Source organism: Clytia hemisphaerica, unplaced genomic scaffold (genome assembly GCF_902728285.1).
Source record: "Clytia hemisphaerica strain Z4C2 unplaced genomic scaffold, Clytia hemisphaerica genome assembly, whole genome shotgun sequence".
NCBI classification, from domain to species: Eukaryota; Metazoa; Cnidaria; class Hydrozoa; order Leptothecata; family Clytiidae; genus Clytia; species Clytia hemisphaerica.
The window spans coordinates 612,314-633,934 of NW_027103590.1; the positions used below are offsets into that span (position 1 = coordinate 612,314).

Here is a 21,621-nt window from a genome sequence, read left to right on the forward strand (position 1 = left end):
TAGGATGACAAGAAAAACAATAAAACAAAAGAAATAAAAAATGACAAAAATTACATAGAGTCATTTGAAAGCACAAACAGATATACGGCTACATATTTATAGACAAACATACTCAGCTTTAACTATTACCACACCACTATGTAAAGAAATTTGACTGGTTCTCTCAAATAACAAAATGTAGTAAACTTTAAAATATTTTATCAAAATTTTGGATCAAATAACAAGCTTAAATCTCCTCAATCCAATCAATTTTCTTTCTTCAAAAGGGCTTTCAAAAATTTGAAACAAAACAAAAATGAAACAAAATAAAAGGGCTGGACCAGAAAAAATTGTATCTTAGTCCGGCAAATAATTGATATTTTTTGTTTGTGAACCAAAAGCAGTAATCAGTTATAGTCAAGTCAGTCATAGCATAATCAAACCGGACCAAAATTAGCAAGCTTCCTTTCACCACTTTACTCTCAGTTGAGTATAACCTCTAGTTTATAGATACCTCGCCATAATTTATTAACTATGGGTAGCTTCATTCATTCATTCATCCATCCGTTCATATAGCCATATATCCACTCATTCTTCTAGTCTCACTATGGTGAAGAGTTCATGAAATCTAATGTTTCTTGTAAGTGGCTCATCTGGTAATGCCTGAAAAGGGAGGAAAATATGAAAACAAAAAACATTAAAGACAATCAGAGAGATATAAAAATGAGCAACCGATAAAGTTACTGGATAGTGCAAAAAGCAAATTTTATAGGAACATTTATAAATAAGAAAAGATGGTTTCAAATAATCCTACAAAAAGCAAATACACGTTTTTTTATAAGAACATCCAAAAATTTTAAAGCCTTCGGATGTTCTTAATTTTTTGAGTTTTAAGCCTGAAAATGTTCTTAACATGTTCTTATTTTCATCATTATTTGAGAATTTTTTTGCAAAGCCTAAAAAATGTTCTTAACTTGTTCTTAACATTTTGACCATCGAAGCCTTTATGTTCTTATATAGTTTGTTCTTATAAAAAAACGTACAAAGTTCATCAAAACATGAATTGTCACTTAACAAGGGTGGGAAAAGAATCGAGAAAAACTTAAAAGTGATTTTATTTTTGAGAGGCTCAAAACGGCTTCCCTGGGTTCTTACGACGTCTTGAATTTTAACATTTCTTGGTGTGAGTATACACCTTTTTATAACAAAGTCCATAACAACACAAGAATTCGAGACCAAAATATTTAAGAATATTCTGAGAACAGATATGCAACTTCTAGGAAATTACACTAAAATACCCTCAAAGTACTAAAAATAAAAACATCTTAAGAACATTTTGAAAAAATTAAGAACACCCGAAGGCTTTAAAGATTTTGGACGTTCTTATAAAAAAACTTGTATAACTTGCTGTGACCATTTCCATAATGGAGTTAAAAATGGATTAAAATTACTTTACTAGCATCTTCAGGTTTTTTATAAAAAGAAAAAAAATTCCTCTGTTAATCAAGTGTTAAGCAGCTAGATAGAATAGACGGGGTTCCTTTTTCCATTTTAGCACCCCCATCATTCATGAGCGAAAAAGTAACGGAAAAATGAAACGAAAAAACGAAGAAGTAAAAATCGATTTCACACTTTGAAAAGAACCAATCATCTCATGCTTTATTTGAAGTGAAAGTATTTTCAGGCATTAAAAGAATATGGTTAAATTATTAAGTTCTGATGCTAGCCTTACGTGGTCAATCGCCAGAAAATTGACGAGAATTATAATTTTCAGACCTTTTTATTTTTAAGAATTCTGCATGTGACAAAATGTACACTTTTTTATAAGAACATCCAAAATAAAAGTATTCGTTTGTTCTTGACTTTTTGACATTTAAACCTAGAAATTATCTTCAAAATGTTCTATTTTAACCATTTCGTGATTATTTTTGTGCGATTTATTACGAGATTTGGTGTCTTAGAGTCCGCAAAGCCTTAAAATATTATCAACTTGTTCTTAATACTTTGGCCATCAAAGCTTATTTTCTTACATAGTTTGTTCTAATAAAAGAAACATGTAGATAAGGAAAACTAAATTAAAAGCATTTTGAGTAAAAAATACCAGCAATAACAGCCGAAAGTAATTTAAAACACCGAGAATTCTTTCTAGTCCGAACCTCTATAATTCGAATCTTTCTGTAATTCGAACTAAAAGTTTTTGTCCCCTCAGCGTTAAAAGACGTAGATTACTCTCCATAATTCGAATCTTTCTGTAATTTGAAGAAAGTGTTTTGCTTATTGACGATCGAATTAAAGACAGTCTCAATAATAATCAAGGCTATGTTCGCACGTGAAGGTTCTGTTTCGCTTCGAAAGGAAATTAAGCCATTCTATTGGTTAGAATTGACGTAAAACTCGAATGTAACCAATAGAATGGCTTCATTTCGTTTCGGAGCGAAAGGGCACCGCCACGTACAAACGATATAATGATCGAATAGCAAATGATCTAATACTCGACGTGCTTACTTTGCGATATTTCCAAAGATTTTGAGTTGTTTTTTGAAATCATCAGGACTTGTCAGATTTCCAAATCGTCCAGCACATTCACAAAATTTCGACATGTTCTTGTCCTTCACCTATTTAAAATGAGAGAGAAAACAACTTATTTTGGTGTATACAGTTTTGTATACAGTTTTGTATGCAGTGTAGTGAAATTCCACGTGGGAAATCTGCAAAAAAATTTGGAATAGACCTTCTCATAAATTACGTTACGAGCATCACTCGCCTCGTTTTGATGTTCGTGACGTAATTTTTGGTCTATTCCTAAGGTTGCCTGAAATTCCAAGGTTTTAACCTCTTATTGGAGGAAATCTTTTTCTATTCATTTTCTATTGGTGATATTCCCTTTACACATTTTTTTCTCTCTATCTTGAAAATACCGGATAGACCTTTTCACAAATTACGTCACCAACAACACTTACCTCGTTTTCAAAATACTACTATAGTAATTGATTCCAAGAGGAGTTCATAAGAAGTTTACTCTATTTATAAATTTAACATTTGGAGATTTAAGGGATAGAATCACCTTAGTAATAATACCGTGTTTATCGTGTGTTCGAATCCCAAGCACTTCTAGGCAGGGTGTTAGGGAAATTGGTGACAGACTCTCTTCCTTCACTCATATACCTTGGTAATGGTTTAAAAACGAGGCAGTCGTTGCTCTTAAAATAATTCATGAAAAGGCCTATTACTGTTAGAACCACTGACCTTTATATCCCTGAACCAAGCTATATCCGCCTTCTTTGATCGGAGTTTTTTTTGGGATTGGTACCCGAGAAGAAGCCATTGCCGTGCTAAAAATTAACGTCTAAAGGCCGGTCTCCACTTACGCGCGCTGCAATCGCACTTTTTGTCTTCAATCCTTTTTGCTTTGAACACATTTCAACTTTTTTCAACTGTTACGTCAGATCGCGCCAATGGAATTGCTTCATTTTTCTTTCGACCAATAGCATGGTAGCTTTGCTCGAAAAAGTGCGATCGCAGCGCACGCAACTGGAGACCGGCCTTAACGGCGCTGCATAATCAACAGTATTGAAAAGAAAGTAGTATTGAGTAGTGCCGCCATTAGGGTACCACAAAAACTCCGATCAAAGATTTTGCTTGGCCAGGATTGAGAAACTTGGTCCAGGGTATGTAAAGGTCAATGGTTAGAACGCAAATTTTCTTACCATTTTACATTTGAGACATTTCAAATCTTGTAGCGTGTAACTCATAGCACGCCTTGACAACATCAACACCAATTGTTCTTCCACCAATGACATGTTGTATTGTTGTTGGCAATCTGGGTTGTCACAACGAACACTTGCTCTGAAAGTAAAACAAATTGAACTGTACAGCTGAGGTTCATTTAAAGATGTAGTAGGGGCAGTGGTTAACGTAGAAATATATATGGGGTACCATAAGCAAGAGTGTAGGGAAGTATGCAAGGTATTGTATCTGGGTGGTGTTTTCAATGTGTGGTACTCTTGTAAGACTTTCTTAATGATTCTAGAACAACTCGCGCTTTTATCTCAAGGTCATTAAGCCATGGACAAAAAACCTAAAACTTATTTCAATAAAAATAAATATTTTTATTCAGAGATATATTTATCGTGGATGTAGTTTTGTGAGGAGGGCAGTAATCCCAGGGGAGAAATCACTCCGACACATTCAGAAGCAACACTTCACAAAGATCGATGAATCCATGAACTTACGGTTGGTTTCCCTTGGCAGGAGTGATGAGCGGGTCTCGGCATAAATCCAAATCACGACAGCTGTTACAATACTCGCAAATCATCTAGTGAAAGAAAATTATACATTGGTACGTCTTAAGCTAAAATTCGTTGTACTTATGTTAGTGTACGACTGGGGCAATGAATTATTTCGCAAAGTAAAAGCAAACAAATCAAAAAAAAAATTTATTTCATTCCCATCAGTCGTTTTGGTGCACTTAGGTCGCTGGTGAAAGTAGGCCAAATGTAAATGACAAAAACTTAATCTTTATTTTCAATATTCAAACCTCTGGAACGATAAATGACAAACATGGATCTTGGAAATTTGCTTCGTCAGCAAATTGGCCGATGCCAACGAGTTTGAGGAGATCGCGTCGTAGCTTGTTGACTTGATTTCGAATGTTAACGTCTAGTTGTAGCACCTATAAAGAAGGCACACTCATTTTATTCAGTAGAAACTAGCAAAAGGATAACAACGTTATATTTGAAGGGAGATTTTTGAAGGGAGATTTTTTATATCGAAAATACTCTTATTCTAAATCAAATTTTATTTGAAGGCACACTCAGTATTGGATTAAAACTATCGGATACCGATAAGAACAGATTTAAAAGCCGCGCTCCAGAAATTTCTTAAACTGATTTTCGTCAATATTAAGGCGTTTAGGATAATCTTAATCAGAATATGACTTCTCTAGACTTTCTCAGAACCCAACCTCGTTGCCTATCTATTACCAGCTTTTTGATGCCGACTGATGGCGCTAGATAATATTCTCTGGCGTCTATCAGTAACGTAAATAAAGCCTAGGATAAACGGGGACGAGGTTGCTCAGAACCTTTTAAACGACGCTTGATGATAAAAACAACACAGTCCTTCATGTTGGATGGCACACAGCAACCACTACACAAAAACAAACAAGCTAGATGCTGAATGGACCTACCTGATGATGAAAGTTAGATAGCAATGCGAGAAGAAAAATGAAAAAAAAATCAGTCAGAAAATATAGCGTTTAGCGAAAATGCATAACGCAATAAATTCATCATTGATTGTTGATGGGGGGGACAGGGAAGGGTTGTAGGGAAAAAATAAATAGAAAGTTCTGGTCGCAAAAATCAGTTTTATTGACAATTGAATCATGTTTGATGGTGAGCATTGTTATCAATAATGTTTTTGTGTAAAAAACATAGAAATGAATATAAGGAAAAAATCCAATGAAAATCTGCAAACACGGCGATTTCCGGCATTTTCAACCGGAAAAATTTTTTTCTCAAAAATCGAACTCGGCCATGTTTTGGGCATTGTTAATACGCATCTTTGAGCAAAAAATCAGAAAAAACCAATGATAAAATCTTGAGAAAATGCCAAAAAAACAGTTTTTCCGGCATATTCCCGGCATTTTCAGCCGGAAAAAAATGTATTTTGAAAATCGGGCTTCGCCACATTTTAGATATTGTCATTTTGCATCATTGTACAAAAAATCAGAAAAACCTAATGACAGGATTTTGCACAAAGTCCAAAAAACCCTATTTGCCCAAATTTTTCGAAAAAAGGGCTCCGTCACATTTTAGGCATTGCCATTTTGCATTATTGTGCAAAAAATCAAAAAAGAGTAATGAGTCAACATTGAGAAAAGCTATATTTTCCTATTTGGTTAAAGGGAATTTCCCCAAAATACGAAAATCCGTTTTTTAAGGCGAATAAGAATTTTCCGGGAAAAACCACTTCAGCCATTCTTTAGATAATCTTGCCCTCCATCTTTGTACAAAAAATATGAAAAAAGTAATGACAGGATTTTTTTTCGTCCGTCACATTTTGGGCATTACCATTTTGCATCATTGTGCCAAAAATCAGAAAAAACTAACGAGCCAATCTCGACAAAAGCTGGTAACAGACGAACGGACAAACGGACGAACAGAGGTTAATTTATAGGACCTCCACCGGGGTAGGTCCAAAAATCCTTGAACTTACTTGACAAACAGCTTTAATGAACTCAAGTGAAGGATTTTTCAAGGGCAAGTGTGACCCAGCAAGAACAGGAAATTCAAGACCAGCATCTTTTCCACGTCCTCCTGATAACGTCTTATGGATCTTTTGAGTGATGCTGAAAGATAAAAGATAGGTTTCGTTCAGTAAAGATTGCATACATTTAGCTTCCGTAAAAAATACAGTGTGTCCCAAAAAAGCAGACCATTTATAAAGTAAAATCCTCAAAACTCATCATCTTAACTGGGCTAATATTAAGTACATACAAGTCTTAAAATTTCGCGTATTTATTTTTTATAAAAATTTGTCCGCTTTTTCGGGACACACTGTGTATAATGGATGCACATCATCCGAACTCCAAAATATTGATGTGAATTGACTTCTGAGACTCATTTGATGAAAAGCATACATTGACAAAAATGTGCACAGGTAATACCAAAAATTCAAAGGAATAAGTCAAAATCAGCATTGTTAAACTAGAAATGCTAAAAGTAAAAGTTTTAGTGTAAAAACATTGGATGAATACTAGACAATAAGGAGAAAAAATAGGGAAATTTACCCGAAAAGTTGTTCAGTTAAAACATCTTGGATTCGCGATTGAGCAAATTCAACGGTTGAGGGTGTGGTCGTTGTTTCTGCCATCATCTAAAGTTGAAAATATCAAAGAGGTAATCCGATGGTTTGAGATATAGCCTGCAAGAACCTTCAATGATCCTAAGTAAAACCTCCAAGCATCTTTTGCTTAAAGTTAATTTCTATTAAGGTGAGATATCACAATTCGAAATGGACTCTTTGTATTGTTTTCTTTTTACGAAAACCCAAAAAGTTGTAACTTGACTATCTCGATTTTGAAAAATAGTTAGGCAAAATATTTTGAGATTTTGGTCAGGAAAAAATAAGGAATCCACAAGATAATCGGTGTTTTGCCTTCTACACAAAGAAGGGTAATGATAGGTTAATGAGAGTAGAATATTAGCTTAGGTTGCCAAGGTGAAAAAGATGTTCGTGAATTCAAACTAATCAATCTTTTTCCAAAGAAAGTTCCATTCCAGAGAATAGCCACTCAAAAAGGTAGATTTATAAACTCGCTAAGATAAGTACTGAGTCGATATATGTTTTGAGCTCCTCTGATTTAGATGTGAGGGAAAACTAATAACATATACCCAATAACTAATAACAATTCGTTACCAAGAACGACAAAAAACTAAAAATAAAACATTTAGTATGTAACCTCTTGTTGAGTGCTGAGCCCACGTCTTTTGACTGGTGTGCTTCCACCTTTGTGTGTTTGAAGTTGTTCCACGATATGAACGTACACTGAATGAATATGATCCGCTATGCACACCTAGGTAATAACAAACAAATTTTGTGGTGATAATAATGCAATCTTTTGTCAGTGGAATTAATCAATTGAATTTATTCCGTCGCTCGGAACCAAACCGTTAAGTTTTATATATAGTTGATATATAAATTATAAATTATAATATAGATTATTGTGTATATAGTTGATATAAAGTTTTATATTATACTTCTCAATAAGTTGTTACCAGTTGTTATAGGTTGTTACCTTGAAGAAGGTTTGGCATGCAGCAGAGGTTGGTAAAAACTTCTCCAAATTCCAATTCATCTCCACTTTTTGCTGGAATATAGAAAAATAGGAAAGTAATTTTTAAAATGGATACGGAATATACCGCTTAATTGTTTTTAAATCCAAACTTGGAAAATAGTTTCAAATCATAACATAATAATTCATTCTCAAACAACCAGTATAAATACAGGAACCTTTTGCTTATTCGAACTTTTACTATCGAATCTTCCAATAATTCGAACTAACTCTAAGTTCCCGTCAAGGAGAAACCCTCTCAATATACTTTCTATAATTAAAACCTCTCTGTAATTTGAACAATTAAGATTCCCCGTTGGAGCTCAAATATTTTTCTCACTAGTCATCGAATGGTGCTAAAGAGCGAGGGTAAACACTGCAAAGTGCAATTTATACCTATAAAAAATCACAATTAAAATAGGCTTTAAATTGTCTGCGCTAAAAATTCAACCATTTTCAATTTCACTTTTCTCATACTAATCTTGACTGAACGCATTAAATGAAAATTGGAGTAAACTTCTCTTTTTACCTCTTTAGCGTGTGCAACCAGGTCTCTGATATCTTCATCATCATCAGAATCAAACTCGTTTCCATTCTCCTCTTTCTCTTCGTCATCCACATTCGACATGAAATTTTCCGGTATTTCTTTAGCCCGGATACCACCGTGATTCGCCTAAAATGAATATCGAATGATTTTCCCACTTTCAAAATACAATGGAGTCTCTATAACTCGAACGCGCTCGTGGAACACGATTCTTTTCGAAGTAAGGAAATTTCGAGTTATGGAGTAAGGGTTTAAAAGGCATTGTTAACTGAAGTGACGAGAAAACTTGTTTAAGTTAAGGAGGCATTCGAGTTTAAGAGACTATACTGTGTAATAATTTAGCTTGAATTTCAACATTCAGCAGTTTAAAGTTTCTAGCACTCACAAATAAATTCAAGAACAGTTTATGCTTACTTATCCAAGTCACACGGAAGATGTCCTGGCAGGAAGGACGAAACATCACCCGAAATTAGAGCGGAAAAAATACAATCAAGTGTCAGCAGTTACTTACAGGGTCCATCCACATGAGATATTCCCAACATGAGCGAGGTTCCAGTGCAATGTTTTTGAATAATGGTTTGGAACGTATGCTTGTCAAAATATATTGCACGTACGCTAATGCATCTTTCACTCTGAAACATAAGTTAACATTTCAAGATTCAAAGACGAATTCGAAACTCAGAAGGGAAAATATTATCAAATAACAGTTGACTCTCGCTAATTCGAACTCGAAAGGAAATCTCATTCATTCGAGTTCCAGAGAGATTTGAAATACAGAAAGTATTTAAAGAAAGTTTTTCCTAGACAGGGACTGGGTATAAGTTCTCAATTTTGAGACGGGAATGTAATTTTTTGAACCCAACTGGGACAGAAGAACTAACTTAACTTTAACAATAATTAATATGATAAAGAAAATTGAATAACTTTAACGAGTCACATTGAGTTTGAACTCATCATTATACAGTTTGGTGGGGAATAGTGCACGGTTCAATGGGCTTTTCCAGAAAAACATTTACCCCCACTGTTGAGGATATTGATTTTTCGAAGTATCGAACCCCCTGGATATCCTACTTTATTAGTAAAGACCCCCTCTTCTATCCACTCTTAAAAATATCCTCAACCCCTGGATATCCTCTCTTATAAAGATGCTCACCCCTGGATATCGTATTTTTTTACTTGGAAAGACACTTTACCTCCTGGATATCCTCTCCCTTGTAGATGTTTAACCCCCTGGATATTCAATTTTTATACAAAATCGTTAACCCCCTGGATATCCTCAAAAGGGGGGGGGGCACGGACTATTTCTCGAAAAGCCCAATACTAAACATACGAAATAATCTAAAGGATTGAAAAGCTCGAATTCGATTGATACCTTCTCTTCTTCGAGTTTAAGATGATCTTATTGAAGTTGGCGTAAACAATGGTCGAGCCCAGGGTCTTGAATTCCGCAATCAACTGTAAAAGTTTAAAAACAGAACTTTTTGTTATAAGAAATCACAATAGATTAATTTTGTTGATTAGCTAACACTCAGCATGTCATAATAAAGGCCGCTACCCACTCAGCATTTTATGGTCGTCGAACAAGGCGCACAGCTTAATTATTGCATAAATTACATAAATCAAGCCTTCAAAGGCTGTCGCTTTGAGCGCAACTAGAGTTGAAACTTTTTAACTTTTTTCGCGAAGCTGTACAGCTCATCCTTTGTTTTTCTAAAATCAACCAATCAGAAAAGAGAATTTTCTTTTTGTACCGTGTGCAAAAGATGTGTATCATGTGCAAAAGATGATGAACAAAAGAAAAGAGAAAAAATGTGCTGCAGAGTGGAATGACAAAAAGCGCTCAGCGAACAAAGAGCTCGAGCCGTGCACTTTGTTCGGCGACCATAAAATGCTGAGTGGGTAGCGGCCTTAAACGTTATTTATCACGACAGATGTTCAGTTCAACATACAGTACGTGACACTTTAAGGCCGCCACCCACTCAGCATTTTATGGTCGGCGAACAAGGCGCGCAGCTTAATTATTGCATAAATTACATAAATCAAGCCCTCAAAGGCTGTCGCTTTGGGCGCAACAAGAGTTGAAACTTTTCAACTTTTTTCGCTGAGCTGTGCAGCTTCCCTATTGTTCTTTTTTAATTTGCCAATCAGAAGAGACATTTAACTCTTTTGTACCGTGTGCAAAAAATATCAACAATAGAAAAAATAAAAAATGTGTGGATCAGTGGAATGAGAAAAGCGTTCAGCGACCAAAGCGCCCGAGCCGTGCGCCTTGTTCGCCGACCATAAAATGCTGAGCGGGTAGCAGCCTTTATCAGCTATTATTATCCGACGCTCGTAATAGCGACATTTGATTGGCTTCTTTGCTGTCTAATATTTTCGAATATATAGCTTCCACGGAGGCTTTGAAATTATGTTTGAAAACGAGAAATATTTTAGCGATGAACGGATAACAAACCATTTATTTGGACGCAGTCTCATCCAATATGAAAAATATTGGATTCGACTTTGTCCAACAACTGCTTCATAATAACGTCCCTAAATAAGCAGACAAAAAAGTGGGTATTTATAATCAGTAGGAAATTCTTTTCATCTATTAGAAAACTAGACTCGTAATCGTACCTGCATAAAGAACTTTTTCATCAGGCCGTGAATATATTTGCAAAGAGCTGGATCATATAACATAGCTTCAGGTGATCGCAAGTAACTGAAATTAAAAGAAATACAAATGTTCAATCTTCAGGAATATGCAAAAAAGTGACTTTAACCACTAAATACTTGGGCAAAGAAAATTGTCTAAATGCAGTTGCCGGGAATAAGTTAAGAATAATTCTTAGCTGAAAGGCCTGAATAAGAAAAACTAGAAAAAGGCTCTCAAACTGTTTAATCTTTCTGAGAACTAAAGAGCAGCATGGTATGAATATCTTTCAGAAAAATTAACTGTTAAGGCCTCTCACAAAAAAGATATCGCGATTTTCTAACGATCTTCGGGAATTTTATTATGAAGTTTTCACTTCTATCCATTCAGTAGTACCGGAAAAATTCCAACGAAAATAAAACTCAGAATGTCGATTCCCGACATTTTACGACTATACTCGTGTCAAAAGCTCCAGAAAACCACCTTTTTGATTAAGCGAAAGTCACCAGTTTTCATTCTAAGGAAAAGCTCGCTCACAAAACATATATGAGATGGTAATTACCGATAGAAATGGATGAGTTGTGTATCAGCAAAATCGTTTCGATTGGCAAACACTTCTTGAATCCAACTGATGATCAACCCTTTCAACACTCTACAAGACAAGAAATAGAAATAAAGAATATCAGAGAGAACTAACGGAGTGTGGCTTAAAAGAAGTACAGCCGACTCTCGCTAATTCGAATTCGAACGGATAATCTCATTTTGTTCGAATTACAGATAGATTCAAATTAAGAGGGTTATATTAAAAGGGTTTATCCTTGACGGGGACTGGAAAAAAGTTCAAATCATTCTTCGCCACGGCATCTTTCTGGTAACTTTATTACCAGTCCCCACAAAAGCAATCCGCACCACTATGGGTTGATGTTTATTCTCGCAATGAAAAAAAACTGTGCGTTGGAAAAAGTTTTTTTTTACTTTTCCAAACCTCAAAAATTGATGACACTGTTACTTTTACGAATTCTAGTTGCATTTAAATAACTGCATGTACATATTATATACCGTCAACTGCTCTAACTTGGGACTATCTGACAAAACATGGGACGGCAATTCGGCCACCATTTCATCGAACCTCCAAAGTCATTTGATTTGAGTTAAGGAGCGGCGTATTTAAAAATACACGATTTCTCTTTTTGATTTTACAGTAAGTGAAAATACAGACCAGATATGCAACAGTCCCATGTTTCGACCAATCGTCCCAAGTTAGAGCAGTTGACGGTAGAAATGCTCAATAATGAAGAAAATAAGATGAAAGATGGTAGGAAATAAGATACACAAGCAAGTCAAGAGTAAGAGCAGAAGCAGTGAAAAGCAAAAAATTTCTACATCATGTAGTGAATGATGTCCTGGATAGGACCATAGATTTATAAAGCCCGAATGTCGTGCATTGGCTGAAAAGTGTGCCGAGGTTAGGTAGGAAAACTATTCAATTACACTTGAATTTCACTCCTTGACCAATTAAAAGCTATGCGTATTTTTGAAAACAATAAAAACTATATCTCTTGCGATATTCACTTTTTTTTCCTGCGATGGCTTAAAGCACGACATCTAGCCCTTCGTCGGGCTTTATAAATCTATGCATAGGACCTATTCCACTCATCGGAATCTCTCAATGCACTTACTTGAAAGACTGGGCACAAGAAGCAGCTTCATCATATGACGTCAGAGTAGCAGCAGCTCCCGATCGCGAATTCAACATTTCTTCCAAGGATGCCTAGAAAAAATAGTGAAAAATAATTCAATGTAGAAATTCGGAAGAATTGAATTGTTGGTTCTTCCAGAAAATTGTTGTACATAGGGGGGTTGAGGATATATTGGATATTTTGTCCGGGGGTGGTGAAAAATCTGCAAAATTTGCGTTGTTTTTTGGGCTAACTTGCTGTTTAGGGGTAATTTTGAATGTCCAGTGTGGAGTGAGATGTGTTGTCCGGAGAGGGTCAAAATTCACAATGTCCGGGGAGTAAATTTCTAAAAAATGTTTATAACCTCCACCACCATGTACAAGATTTTCTGGAAGAGCCCATTGTTGGTTTAGTAATTTTTTGTAAGTATCACATAAATGAGAATGGGCCTTATAATAAACTAATTCTGATTCTTAAATTAAAAAAGGTAAAACCTTTAAAGTACTATCATAACTCAAATTGTGTGTCTTTTTTGTACAAACTACTGTCGATTCACAATCCAGTCAGACACAAAAAATATGTGACGGTCACAAATACCCTTATAAGACATAATCATAATATGGAACATTTTAGGAATATTTTCGGTTTTAAAGTAGTTTACACTTAGGAAGAGCGAACATACACACACATTTTCAAAGTCGTATGTGAGCTATTGCTTAGCCTCGAAAAATATAACAATAACAGTAAACAGGCCAAATATTTCAAACCTGTTGAATGGTATCCAGGCTAGACGCTACTCCCTCTGCGTCGTGTACGTGATGAGACTGAAAAAGATAAAAAAAAATCAAGAGGCTTTTTTTCCAGGCAATATGGGGCACTTACCCCTACTTTGCCGGCGACTAAGGTCTTCAAATATTTTTGGGTTCTGAAACATCTATTTGAGAATCACGATGGTTTTCAGGCTAACTCGTTAGAAACAATCTTCCAGAAGGCGTGTATTGAGGACGACTGGCAACACTTTTTCTAGCAATTTCTCATGGGGTGTGATACTGGTTTAAACCAGTATTTATAATATACATATAAATTTTGAAATCGACAACAGCGAAGGTAAGACAAGAAAATCATTTTGTATAGTATTTGGGGCAAAAAGGTGTGGTCTCTATACGGATCTAACCGAGGGCCTGGGTAATCCCGTACTTGGTGCCCTCTACTTAACGATAACTCTGTACCAGAGTGTATCTCACGTTTATCGCTTCGTAGTACACCCTGTGCGCATTGAAACTTCGCAGTATGATAGATAAGACATCATTTTCTTATTCTTCATTTTTTCATTTTCCTTATCCAATTTTTACAAACATTCTCATAATGATGATATCCCATCTCTTTATATCTTGACAGCGAGCACAAAACTACAATTTGATTTGAATTCTATCAAAAGTTATAGCCTCTTTTGTTTTCTACTGCAGATTGGGCCATTTCATTTTATGACCATACAGAGGGATGGACGGACATTTCCAGGGGGTAATCAGGGAAGAATTTCCTAGGGGTCTAAAGAAGTATTTTATTTTTCCAAGGGGTCCAAAGTTATACTTGAATTTCCAGGGGATGAACAACTAATTCTAGTTCGTCTAGCCTCACTTTAGAACATGAAAAGAATTTTTTCCAAGGGTTCTTTTGCAGTTTTGCTATTTTCCAGGGGGTATCTACACTTTTCCAAGAATTTGTTGCCACTTAAAAAGATTCGTCCAGCCCCCCCCCCATGTGTGAACATTTCATGGAACAGCCCATTACATTGAAACAGACTTTAGTCCTATATTCGCTAATTTATTATGAAACAAAAGCTTTCAATTTGTTAACTCACTTGTAGTACTGTGTTGACAGCTAAAGAGTCGATGGAAATTTCTACGCAAACCGTTGAATAACATCCTGGTTGGTTGATCTCTGGACTTCCTCCCTCGTCGAATTCTGTCACCAATCTATAGTGGAGAAGAAATAATCACACTCATGCAGATGCTATAAAAAGAAATATACATACCACTGGCATCATATGAAATCACCCGCAATCCACGCCGCCCTTTTTTTAGCTCGCCCGAATAAAAAACGAAGTCAGGATTAGCTGACAATAGCGAGGTTAAGCAAGAAGCTATCTATTACGTACGGAATCTATTACGTGAGTTTTTAGACTGGATCCGAGGCGTTTTAGCCTGATTCCTAAAGCTTCACGGCATAGAAAAAAAAGTGGTTAAGCAAAAAGGCGATCTATGACGTATGACGTAATGTTTATTTTTCCGTATCTCACTTTCGGCCCCAACTTATAAAATTTTATTTTTCTTTCTTTCTTTTCCAGCTTTCTTGTTGGTGGTTTGGTCTATAAAACCCCCTTACTTTCAATCTTAATCTACTTAGTTTTTTCCCAAGACAAATGTTTACATAAAAATTAAAACTAGACAAGCATAGTCAGAGTTTTCTCTATATTACTTTTACTATTTTTATTCAACATTTTTATAAACAAAAAATATGTCTATACTTCAATGAATTCTTAACATTGCAATAAAAATATATAATTTCATAATTTCATTCCTAGTTTACATAGGTACCAATCAAAAATTACTGCTTTATTTATAAACAAAAAAAATAATCTGTAAGAGCATAGTGTATACAGTCTGTCATCCTTACTTAGCTGCATTTCTATATGAATGCTTCACCATTAGCATTACCAATAAAAAAGTGTGCAAACCAGGTCTCGAGTTTCATATCTGGCAGGTGTTCCTTCTTCTGCTTCTTTACATTCCAAGGTATCAATATCACCTTTTTAGGAAGGGAGATGTCTCTGAATCAAACTAACCTTTCTGGAACGTTATAACATTATAATGTCGAAGAAGTTGAAGGATAGACCAGTCAATAAACATTTTTCAGTAAAGGATTGAGAACTTAAAGCAGTAGCGGTTGTCCAGAAGATAGAGCTTTATATAATTTTCGAGAACGGTTTGAAGTTCAGCGGTTGTGTGACATCAGTTTCTTACTCAGCAGGCTGATTTGTACGTACAATACAGTTGATGACGGAGAGCAGAAATTGAATCTCCTTGCTTAGTTGTAGCAGTTGAAATTGGAACAATAAATAAAGATTTCTTCTGTTTTATGCTTCGGGTGGAATGGTAAATTTATTTGAGCTTGGCAGAGCAGTGTTTGTTACTTTGGGTGGGTGACATTATAACTTTGGCTTCTTCGCACTTGATGGTGGCACCAAAGAAACACTGAAAAACATGAAAAAGAAATATGGTTACATGCTGTTCATTGTAATGGTTACTTTGAATGTATTTGGACTTTGAGAGCATATAAAAAACAAGATAAAAAAGAGAAGAAAAAAAAAGAACCAGAAAGAAACTTCTGTTTGTTTTGGTTTGATAAAAAAGTCAGCAAAGATTATTTTATTACACTTACATCTTGACCTTCTTTTGTGCAATAAATCATTTCACTTTGTCTGTATGCATCATAGTTTCCACAGATGAGATTCAAAAAAATTCTACTGTTAGTTTTCTCAGCTCAAACTTGTCAGAAATCAAAAAAAATTTACCAAAGTTTCTTTTCTGTTTACATTTTTTTCGGGTGATTTTTGATCCTAAACGATTCAGCCCAATCTCCGTAAGCTAAATTTCCCGTGGATCATGTTTATATCCTAATCGATATCTATTACGTGAGATTGGAGAATTTCGCGCAATAGATCCACTCCCCAAGCTATGACGTACAGGTCAAATTTCACGGGACAGAGTTAGCCTTGAGATTCGGGCTCTAGCCCGCGAAAAACTCACGTAATAGATTCCGTACGTAATAGATAGCTTCTTGCTTAACCTCGCTAATCAGATCTTTCACAATATGTACTAGCCTGTGCTGTGCTTGAAAACGCGTATCGCCTAGTAAATTGTTACACACTTGACACCGGGCAGAATGCTAATGAAAGGCCCAGTACGCTAAAGCTAGCTGAACCAAAAAAGATTTGATTTAAGATTTTTTTTCTACTAGACTAAAAACTGTTATTATACACTTTTTTGAGACTTTGATTCCCGTTGAGTTCAAATATGTTTTCTTCATATCTCTTTTGGTTCAGAAGTTATAACCCTCCTAGAAGGGTTCAAATAAGGGGGGGGGGTCAGCGAGGCTGAAAGTTATAATTAAAGTTGTTGGTCGAGTTTCTTTCTCATTTTTCATCTTCATTTTCAAAGTTTCAGGGAATTTTAAAAATCTTATATCAAGTAACTCAAAACTATCTTTCAAACGAGGTATACTCTTCATTAAAATATAATATAGAGCAATGTTTAGAAAATTAAAAATCTTTTTGGAACAGACTTTAGAAACTGGAATTTCAAGATTTTTTTTATAAGAACAAACTATATAATGAACATAAGGCTTCAATGGCAAAAATGCTAAGAGCAACTTAAGCACATTCTAAGGCTTTGCGGACTCGAAAACACCAGATTTCTTAGGAAATGGGTAAAAATGGCCACAAAATGGTGAAAATAAGAACATGTTAAGAACATTTTTAGGCTTAAAAACCCAAAAAGTTAAGAACATCCGAAGGCTTAAAAAATTTCGGATGTTCTTAAAAAAAGGTGTAACTGGGCTACATGATAACATAATGATGTTTTATTATTTTAAAATATGGAAGAAAACAAAAGAGAGGATCGTTGACTTTGTGAAAAACAGCAGGCACATTACCTGAAGTTATCTTCTTCCTTTCCACCAAGGTCAGGGCGGTCAGTGGGCGATATCCATAACACATGATTTGAACGACTCAAGTGACGGGCGAAGAAAATATCAGAGGCGTAAAGGAATGGATCGTTGGGCGGGATGTTACCGACTGGAATGTGGAAATAGCGCGCTTGGTCAAGTTGAGCCTGTAAAGATAAAAAGAAAAGGTTTTGGGGAAAATTTTGTTAATTTTGTTGACTTTATCCAGCGAAAAGCCACTTTTTCGCTCATAGTGCCTGTATCCTTAGTTGCTTTAGTGTATAAATGAAAGTTAATTAACCAAGAGAAAGGAATCATTATTATGTTTGAATGCTGGGATTTCTCATGTACCTTTCAAAATTCAAAATTTTTCCGCAAATCATTTAACTATATGTGTGGTATAAAGAATTGTTGATGTAAACTCGAAGGTAAATTATTTGAGCGATTTTGATACAAGTGTCATCAAATTTGTTCGAGTATGGGGAGATCTCAGTGATAGATGCTAAAGTGAAGGAGAAGCTATGCACGACAGTAAATTTCAGTTGACACTTTCTAAATCGACTTTCAAGGGGTATTGGATTTTCATTTTCATCGGCGTATCGAATAGTAGAGCGTCTAATTGGAGAACGTCGAATGTATTTCAGTGATGGATAAAACAAAATACCTGTAGCCAGTCATTGACTCCCAAGTAAGCTTGGATGAATTTCTTTGCGAATTGACGCTGCCAATCCAACGCATTTAGTTGATCGGTATCACTTGAAAAGATAAACATTAAACATTTTCTAGATATGTGCTTTATTTGGATGATTGAATAAACAAGGATCTTAAAGTTATATTATTTCTCTGTAAGGGGGGGGGGCGGCTATTAGGTAACCGAGAGTAGGTGATATTTATTGTCAATAACAAGACCCTTGTTAAAAAATGGTCAAAATAAAAACATGCTAAGAACATTTTTAGGCTTAAAACTCAAAAAGTCAAGAACATCCAAAGGCTTCAAAAATTTTGGATGTTCTTATGAAAGAAACGTGTACAGGAAGTGAAATAAACTAGCTTACATTTCGACAGAGGGCATTTCAACGAGCGGGAAATTATCCAGTTCCGGAATATTGGCTTTCCAATGCGCTTGATCTAGAAAAAAAGAAGTACGAAAAGACTGCAAAATGAGTTTGTTATTCATAATAGAATTTTAGTAAGTTTACATAAACAAACTGATATTATCCCATAAAACAATTGTCGTATCATCTAACGTTTCCAGACCATCTAAAAAGAACGACAAATAACTATTAAAAAGCGATAAAAAGAACGACCCTAACCCTAACTATTAAAAGAACGACATATTTTACTGTCCACAACCCCCAACCGAAAGTGACTGTACCACCCCTAGCGATTCATTCCTCTTTGTTTGTCACGGGAATTAACTACATGTGGTTTTAAAGAACGCAAAATTTTCATGCATGCGTATAAGTCTCTATTTGCGTGAGCTGGAAACATTAGATGAACTAACTTCTAATCTACTGAATCACAGAAGACTAATACGACTCTTCTCTAAATCAGACAGTAAAAAAGTTTTCACCTGATTGTGTTTGTAGCATAACAAGCGTGGGTCCTCTCTTTTCGTCACGGTAAGCACTCAATGCGCGTTGAATGTCACGGTAAAGCTTGTAAAGAAGTTAATATGAATAATAAAAATTTTTTGGTGGAAAGATTCTCTTCATACAAAAAAGGTTCGACAAAGATAGGTTTACAATGAATTTTAATGGTGATTTGGTTTGGAAGATTTGGTTTACAAAAAAAAAAGAAGTTCAAGGTGTTGCATTGGGCCATTCCATTTTATGTCTATACAGGGAGGTGACGAACATTTCTAAGGGGTGACTTGAGCAGAATTTCCAGGGGTCTAAAAGAATGTTTTTTTGTTTTTCCAGGGGGTAAAAAATATTTTAAAATTTCCACCGTCACTTTAAGGTATGGAAATAAATTTTCTAAGGGAGTTTTTGTAAAAATTTTCCATTTTCCAGGGGGGTATCTATGCATTTCCAAGAAATGTTTTTTGACTTGATAAGGTTCATCCACCCCCCTGTATGGAAATTTAATGGAATGGCCTATTTTCGGTAATCAATATCAATCAATAATTGTGTTCAAAATATTGTAGCGAGTTAAGCCATGGTGTTTATTTTTACCTCGAAATGATGAAATCTTATTGGCTGAGAAGTACACCACGTGACCTTTCTCAAACTTCAAAATCTTACCAATCGGGTATCGGTTTCCACGCGAACATCGAACGAATACGAAGAAACATCGGGTGGAGTGTATGCTCGTCCCATTTCTTCCATCTCAAGAATTCTTTAAGAGAGAATGAAAAAGAAAAATTAATCTTTATAATATTACGAAACTACACGCTTTTTTTATAAGAACCAGTAAATCTTGGCTCAGCCTGGGTTGTTCTTAACTTGAACCTGAAATCTTCAGGCTTAATTGTTCTTACGATGTTCTTAATATCGTTATATATTTGTTTATTAAAACTTAAAATGAGTTTAAAATGTGTTAAAATTATTGTTCTTAATCTGTTCAATTAGGATTTTAGCCGATTTTCAGCCTCGTGTTCTTATGAAATTATTTTTATAAAAAAAGCGTGTACACCGAAAAAATACCTCTATTTTACAGATCATCAAAGAAGGAGTCTTTCTCCAAGACCCCAGCAGGCACGCAACATTGTTTCAACGTTTATCTAACGTTCACGACGTCCATATAACGTTACATGAACGTTGAAACAACGTTGTGTGCCCACTGGGACACGTTGAACTAACCTGTTTGAGCGTTCATTCTTGTAGAGATTGGAAAGGTTCGGCATCTGGTTGCTTTTCACTGTGTTCAAGACAAACACTGACACCTGAAAATAAAAAATAAATTAAAATTAAAGACCATAACACTTAACAGCATCAAAATATAAGAATAAACTTCCAAAGTTTGAAAAGAAATTTGGGCTATTCCAGAAAAAATTTGTACCCCCTGCTTGAGGAAAAAGGTGGGAAAGGTGTATTTTTTCTTTTTTTTCTCAGGGGCCACCTTGGATTTTTTTCTCGTTTTTGGACCACCCTGGATTTTCGACCTCGTTTTGATGACACAATCTCATTTTACTGCCCACTCTGGATTTTCAACTTCATCTTACTGACTATCCTAGATTTTCCATCTCATTTTACTGGATTTTTTATTTTCTAGACCACCCTGGACGAAGCACCTCCTCAACACCAAAATGGGGTTAAGACGATTTCTGGAATAGCCAATTTTAAACTAGGAACTGTCCAAGGTTCAAAGAGGGAAATGGTTTGACAGTGTATATTTCTATTGTAAAACTGAAACCAGCTTGGATCGAACATTTCTGATCAGGAAATTTGGATACCTTTTGGGAAGCAGGCATAAAAAGTGCATAAATAGCTCGGTTGTCCCTGAAAATACAAAAAACAAGCAATATGCTGAATGGACCTACCTGATGATGAAACTTAGATAGCAATAAGGAGAAAAACAATCATTTAGAAAATATATAGCAGTTAGCAAAAATGCATTAAATTTTATCATTGATATTTGATTGGGGGGGGAGGGGTTTAGGGAAAAAAGAAATAGAAAGTTCCGGTTGCAAATTTGCAAAGGTTTTGTTGACAATTAAATCATGCTTGATGGTGTCATTGTTATCAATAATTTTTTTAAGTGAAAAAACAAAGAAATATATGGAAAAAGCCCAATTCAAATCTGCAAAAACGGCGATTTCCGGCACACTTCCGGCATGACAAGATTCTCAAAAATCCGAATCGGCCACACTTAGGGCATTGCTGATACACATCTTCATGCAAACAAAAATCGGGAAAAACGATTAATGAAATCTCGAGAAAATGGCAACAAACCGGTTTTGACGGCATATTATCGGCATTTTTGGCCGAAATTGTTTTACTTCAAAAATCAGGCTCCGTCACATTTTAGGTATTGCCATTTTTCATCAGTCTGCAAAATTTCATGAAAAAATATAAAGTACAGCTCGAGAAATTCAAGAAAAATCGTTTTTCCGGCGATATTCGGCTGTTCCGTTCCGGCGGCGATTTTTAGAAAGTCCGGCATCAAAAATCAGTTTTATTGACAATTGAACCATGCTTGATGGTTGGCATTGTTATCAATAATAATTTTGCGTGAAAAACAAAAGAAATAATAGGAAAAAGTCCAATGAAAATCTGCAAAA

The 21,621-nt window shown here is 35.3% G+C and overlaps 1 protein-coding gene and 1 long non-coding RNA gene across 2 annotated transcripts in view; both read right to left on the reverse strand.

Annotated features, from left to right (window-relative positions):
• Positions 1-530: 530 nt before the first annotated feature.
• LOC136801539 (DNA polymerase epsilon catalytic subunit A-like) overlaps positions 531-21,621 on the reverse strand; it is a 50,811-nt gene continuing 29,720 nt past the window's right edge. Inside the window, exons 39-62 of the mRNA XM_067058179.1 lie at positions 20,794-20,839; positions 20,201-20,283; positions 19,643-19,736; positions 18,970-19,054; positions 18,452-18,524; positions 18,061-18,151; positions 17,385-17,563; positions 14,533-14,647; positions 13,439-13,495; positions 12,672-12,763; positions 11,555-11,644; positions 10,977-11,061; positions 9,730-9,812; positions 8,869-8,989; positions 8,343-8,486; positions 7,778-7,849; positions 7,442-7,555; positions 6,770-6,855; positions 6,196-6,328; positions 4,517-4,651; positions 4,212-4,294; positions 3,687-3,825; positions 2,485-2,594; positions 531-642 (exon numbers count right to left, since the gene is read on the reverse strand). Of these exons, the coding sequence (XP_066914280.1) occupies positions 585-642; positions 2,485-2,594; positions 3,687-3,825; positions 4,212-4,294; positions 4,517-4,651; positions 6,196-6,328; positions 6,770-6,855; positions 7,442-7,555; positions 7,778-7,849; positions 8,343-8,486; positions 8,869-8,989; positions 9,730-9,812; positions 10,977-11,061; positions 11,555-11,644; positions 12,672-12,763; positions 13,439-13,495; positions 14,533-14,647; positions 17,385-17,563; positions 18,061-18,151; positions 18,452-18,524; positions 18,970-19,054; positions 19,643-19,736; positions 20,201-20,283; positions 20,794-20,839 (2,368 nt within the window). The 3' untranslated portion in view covers positions 531-584. The remainder of the gene's footprint in view (positions 643-2,484; positions 2,595-3,686; positions 3,826-4,211; positions 4,295-4,516; positions 4,652-6,195; positions 6,329-6,769; positions 6,856-7,441; positions 7,556-7,777; positions 7,850-8,342; positions 8,487-8,868; positions 8,990-9,729; positions 9,813-10,976; positions 11,062-11,554; positions 11,645-12,671; positions 12,764-13,438; positions 13,496-14,532; positions 14,648-17,384; positions 17,564-18,060; positions 18,152-18,451; positions 18,525-18,969; positions 19,055-19,642; positions 19,737-20,200; positions 20,284-20,793; positions 20,840-21,621) is intronic.
• On the reverse strand, positions 15,135-16,523 carry LOC136801547 (uncharacterized). The gene is made up of 2 exons (XR_010845869.1): positions 16,113-16,523; positions 15,135-15,925 (listed from the first exon to the last, which is right to left on the reverse strand). It is a non-coding gene; the product is annotated as an uncharacterized lncRNA (long non-coding RNA).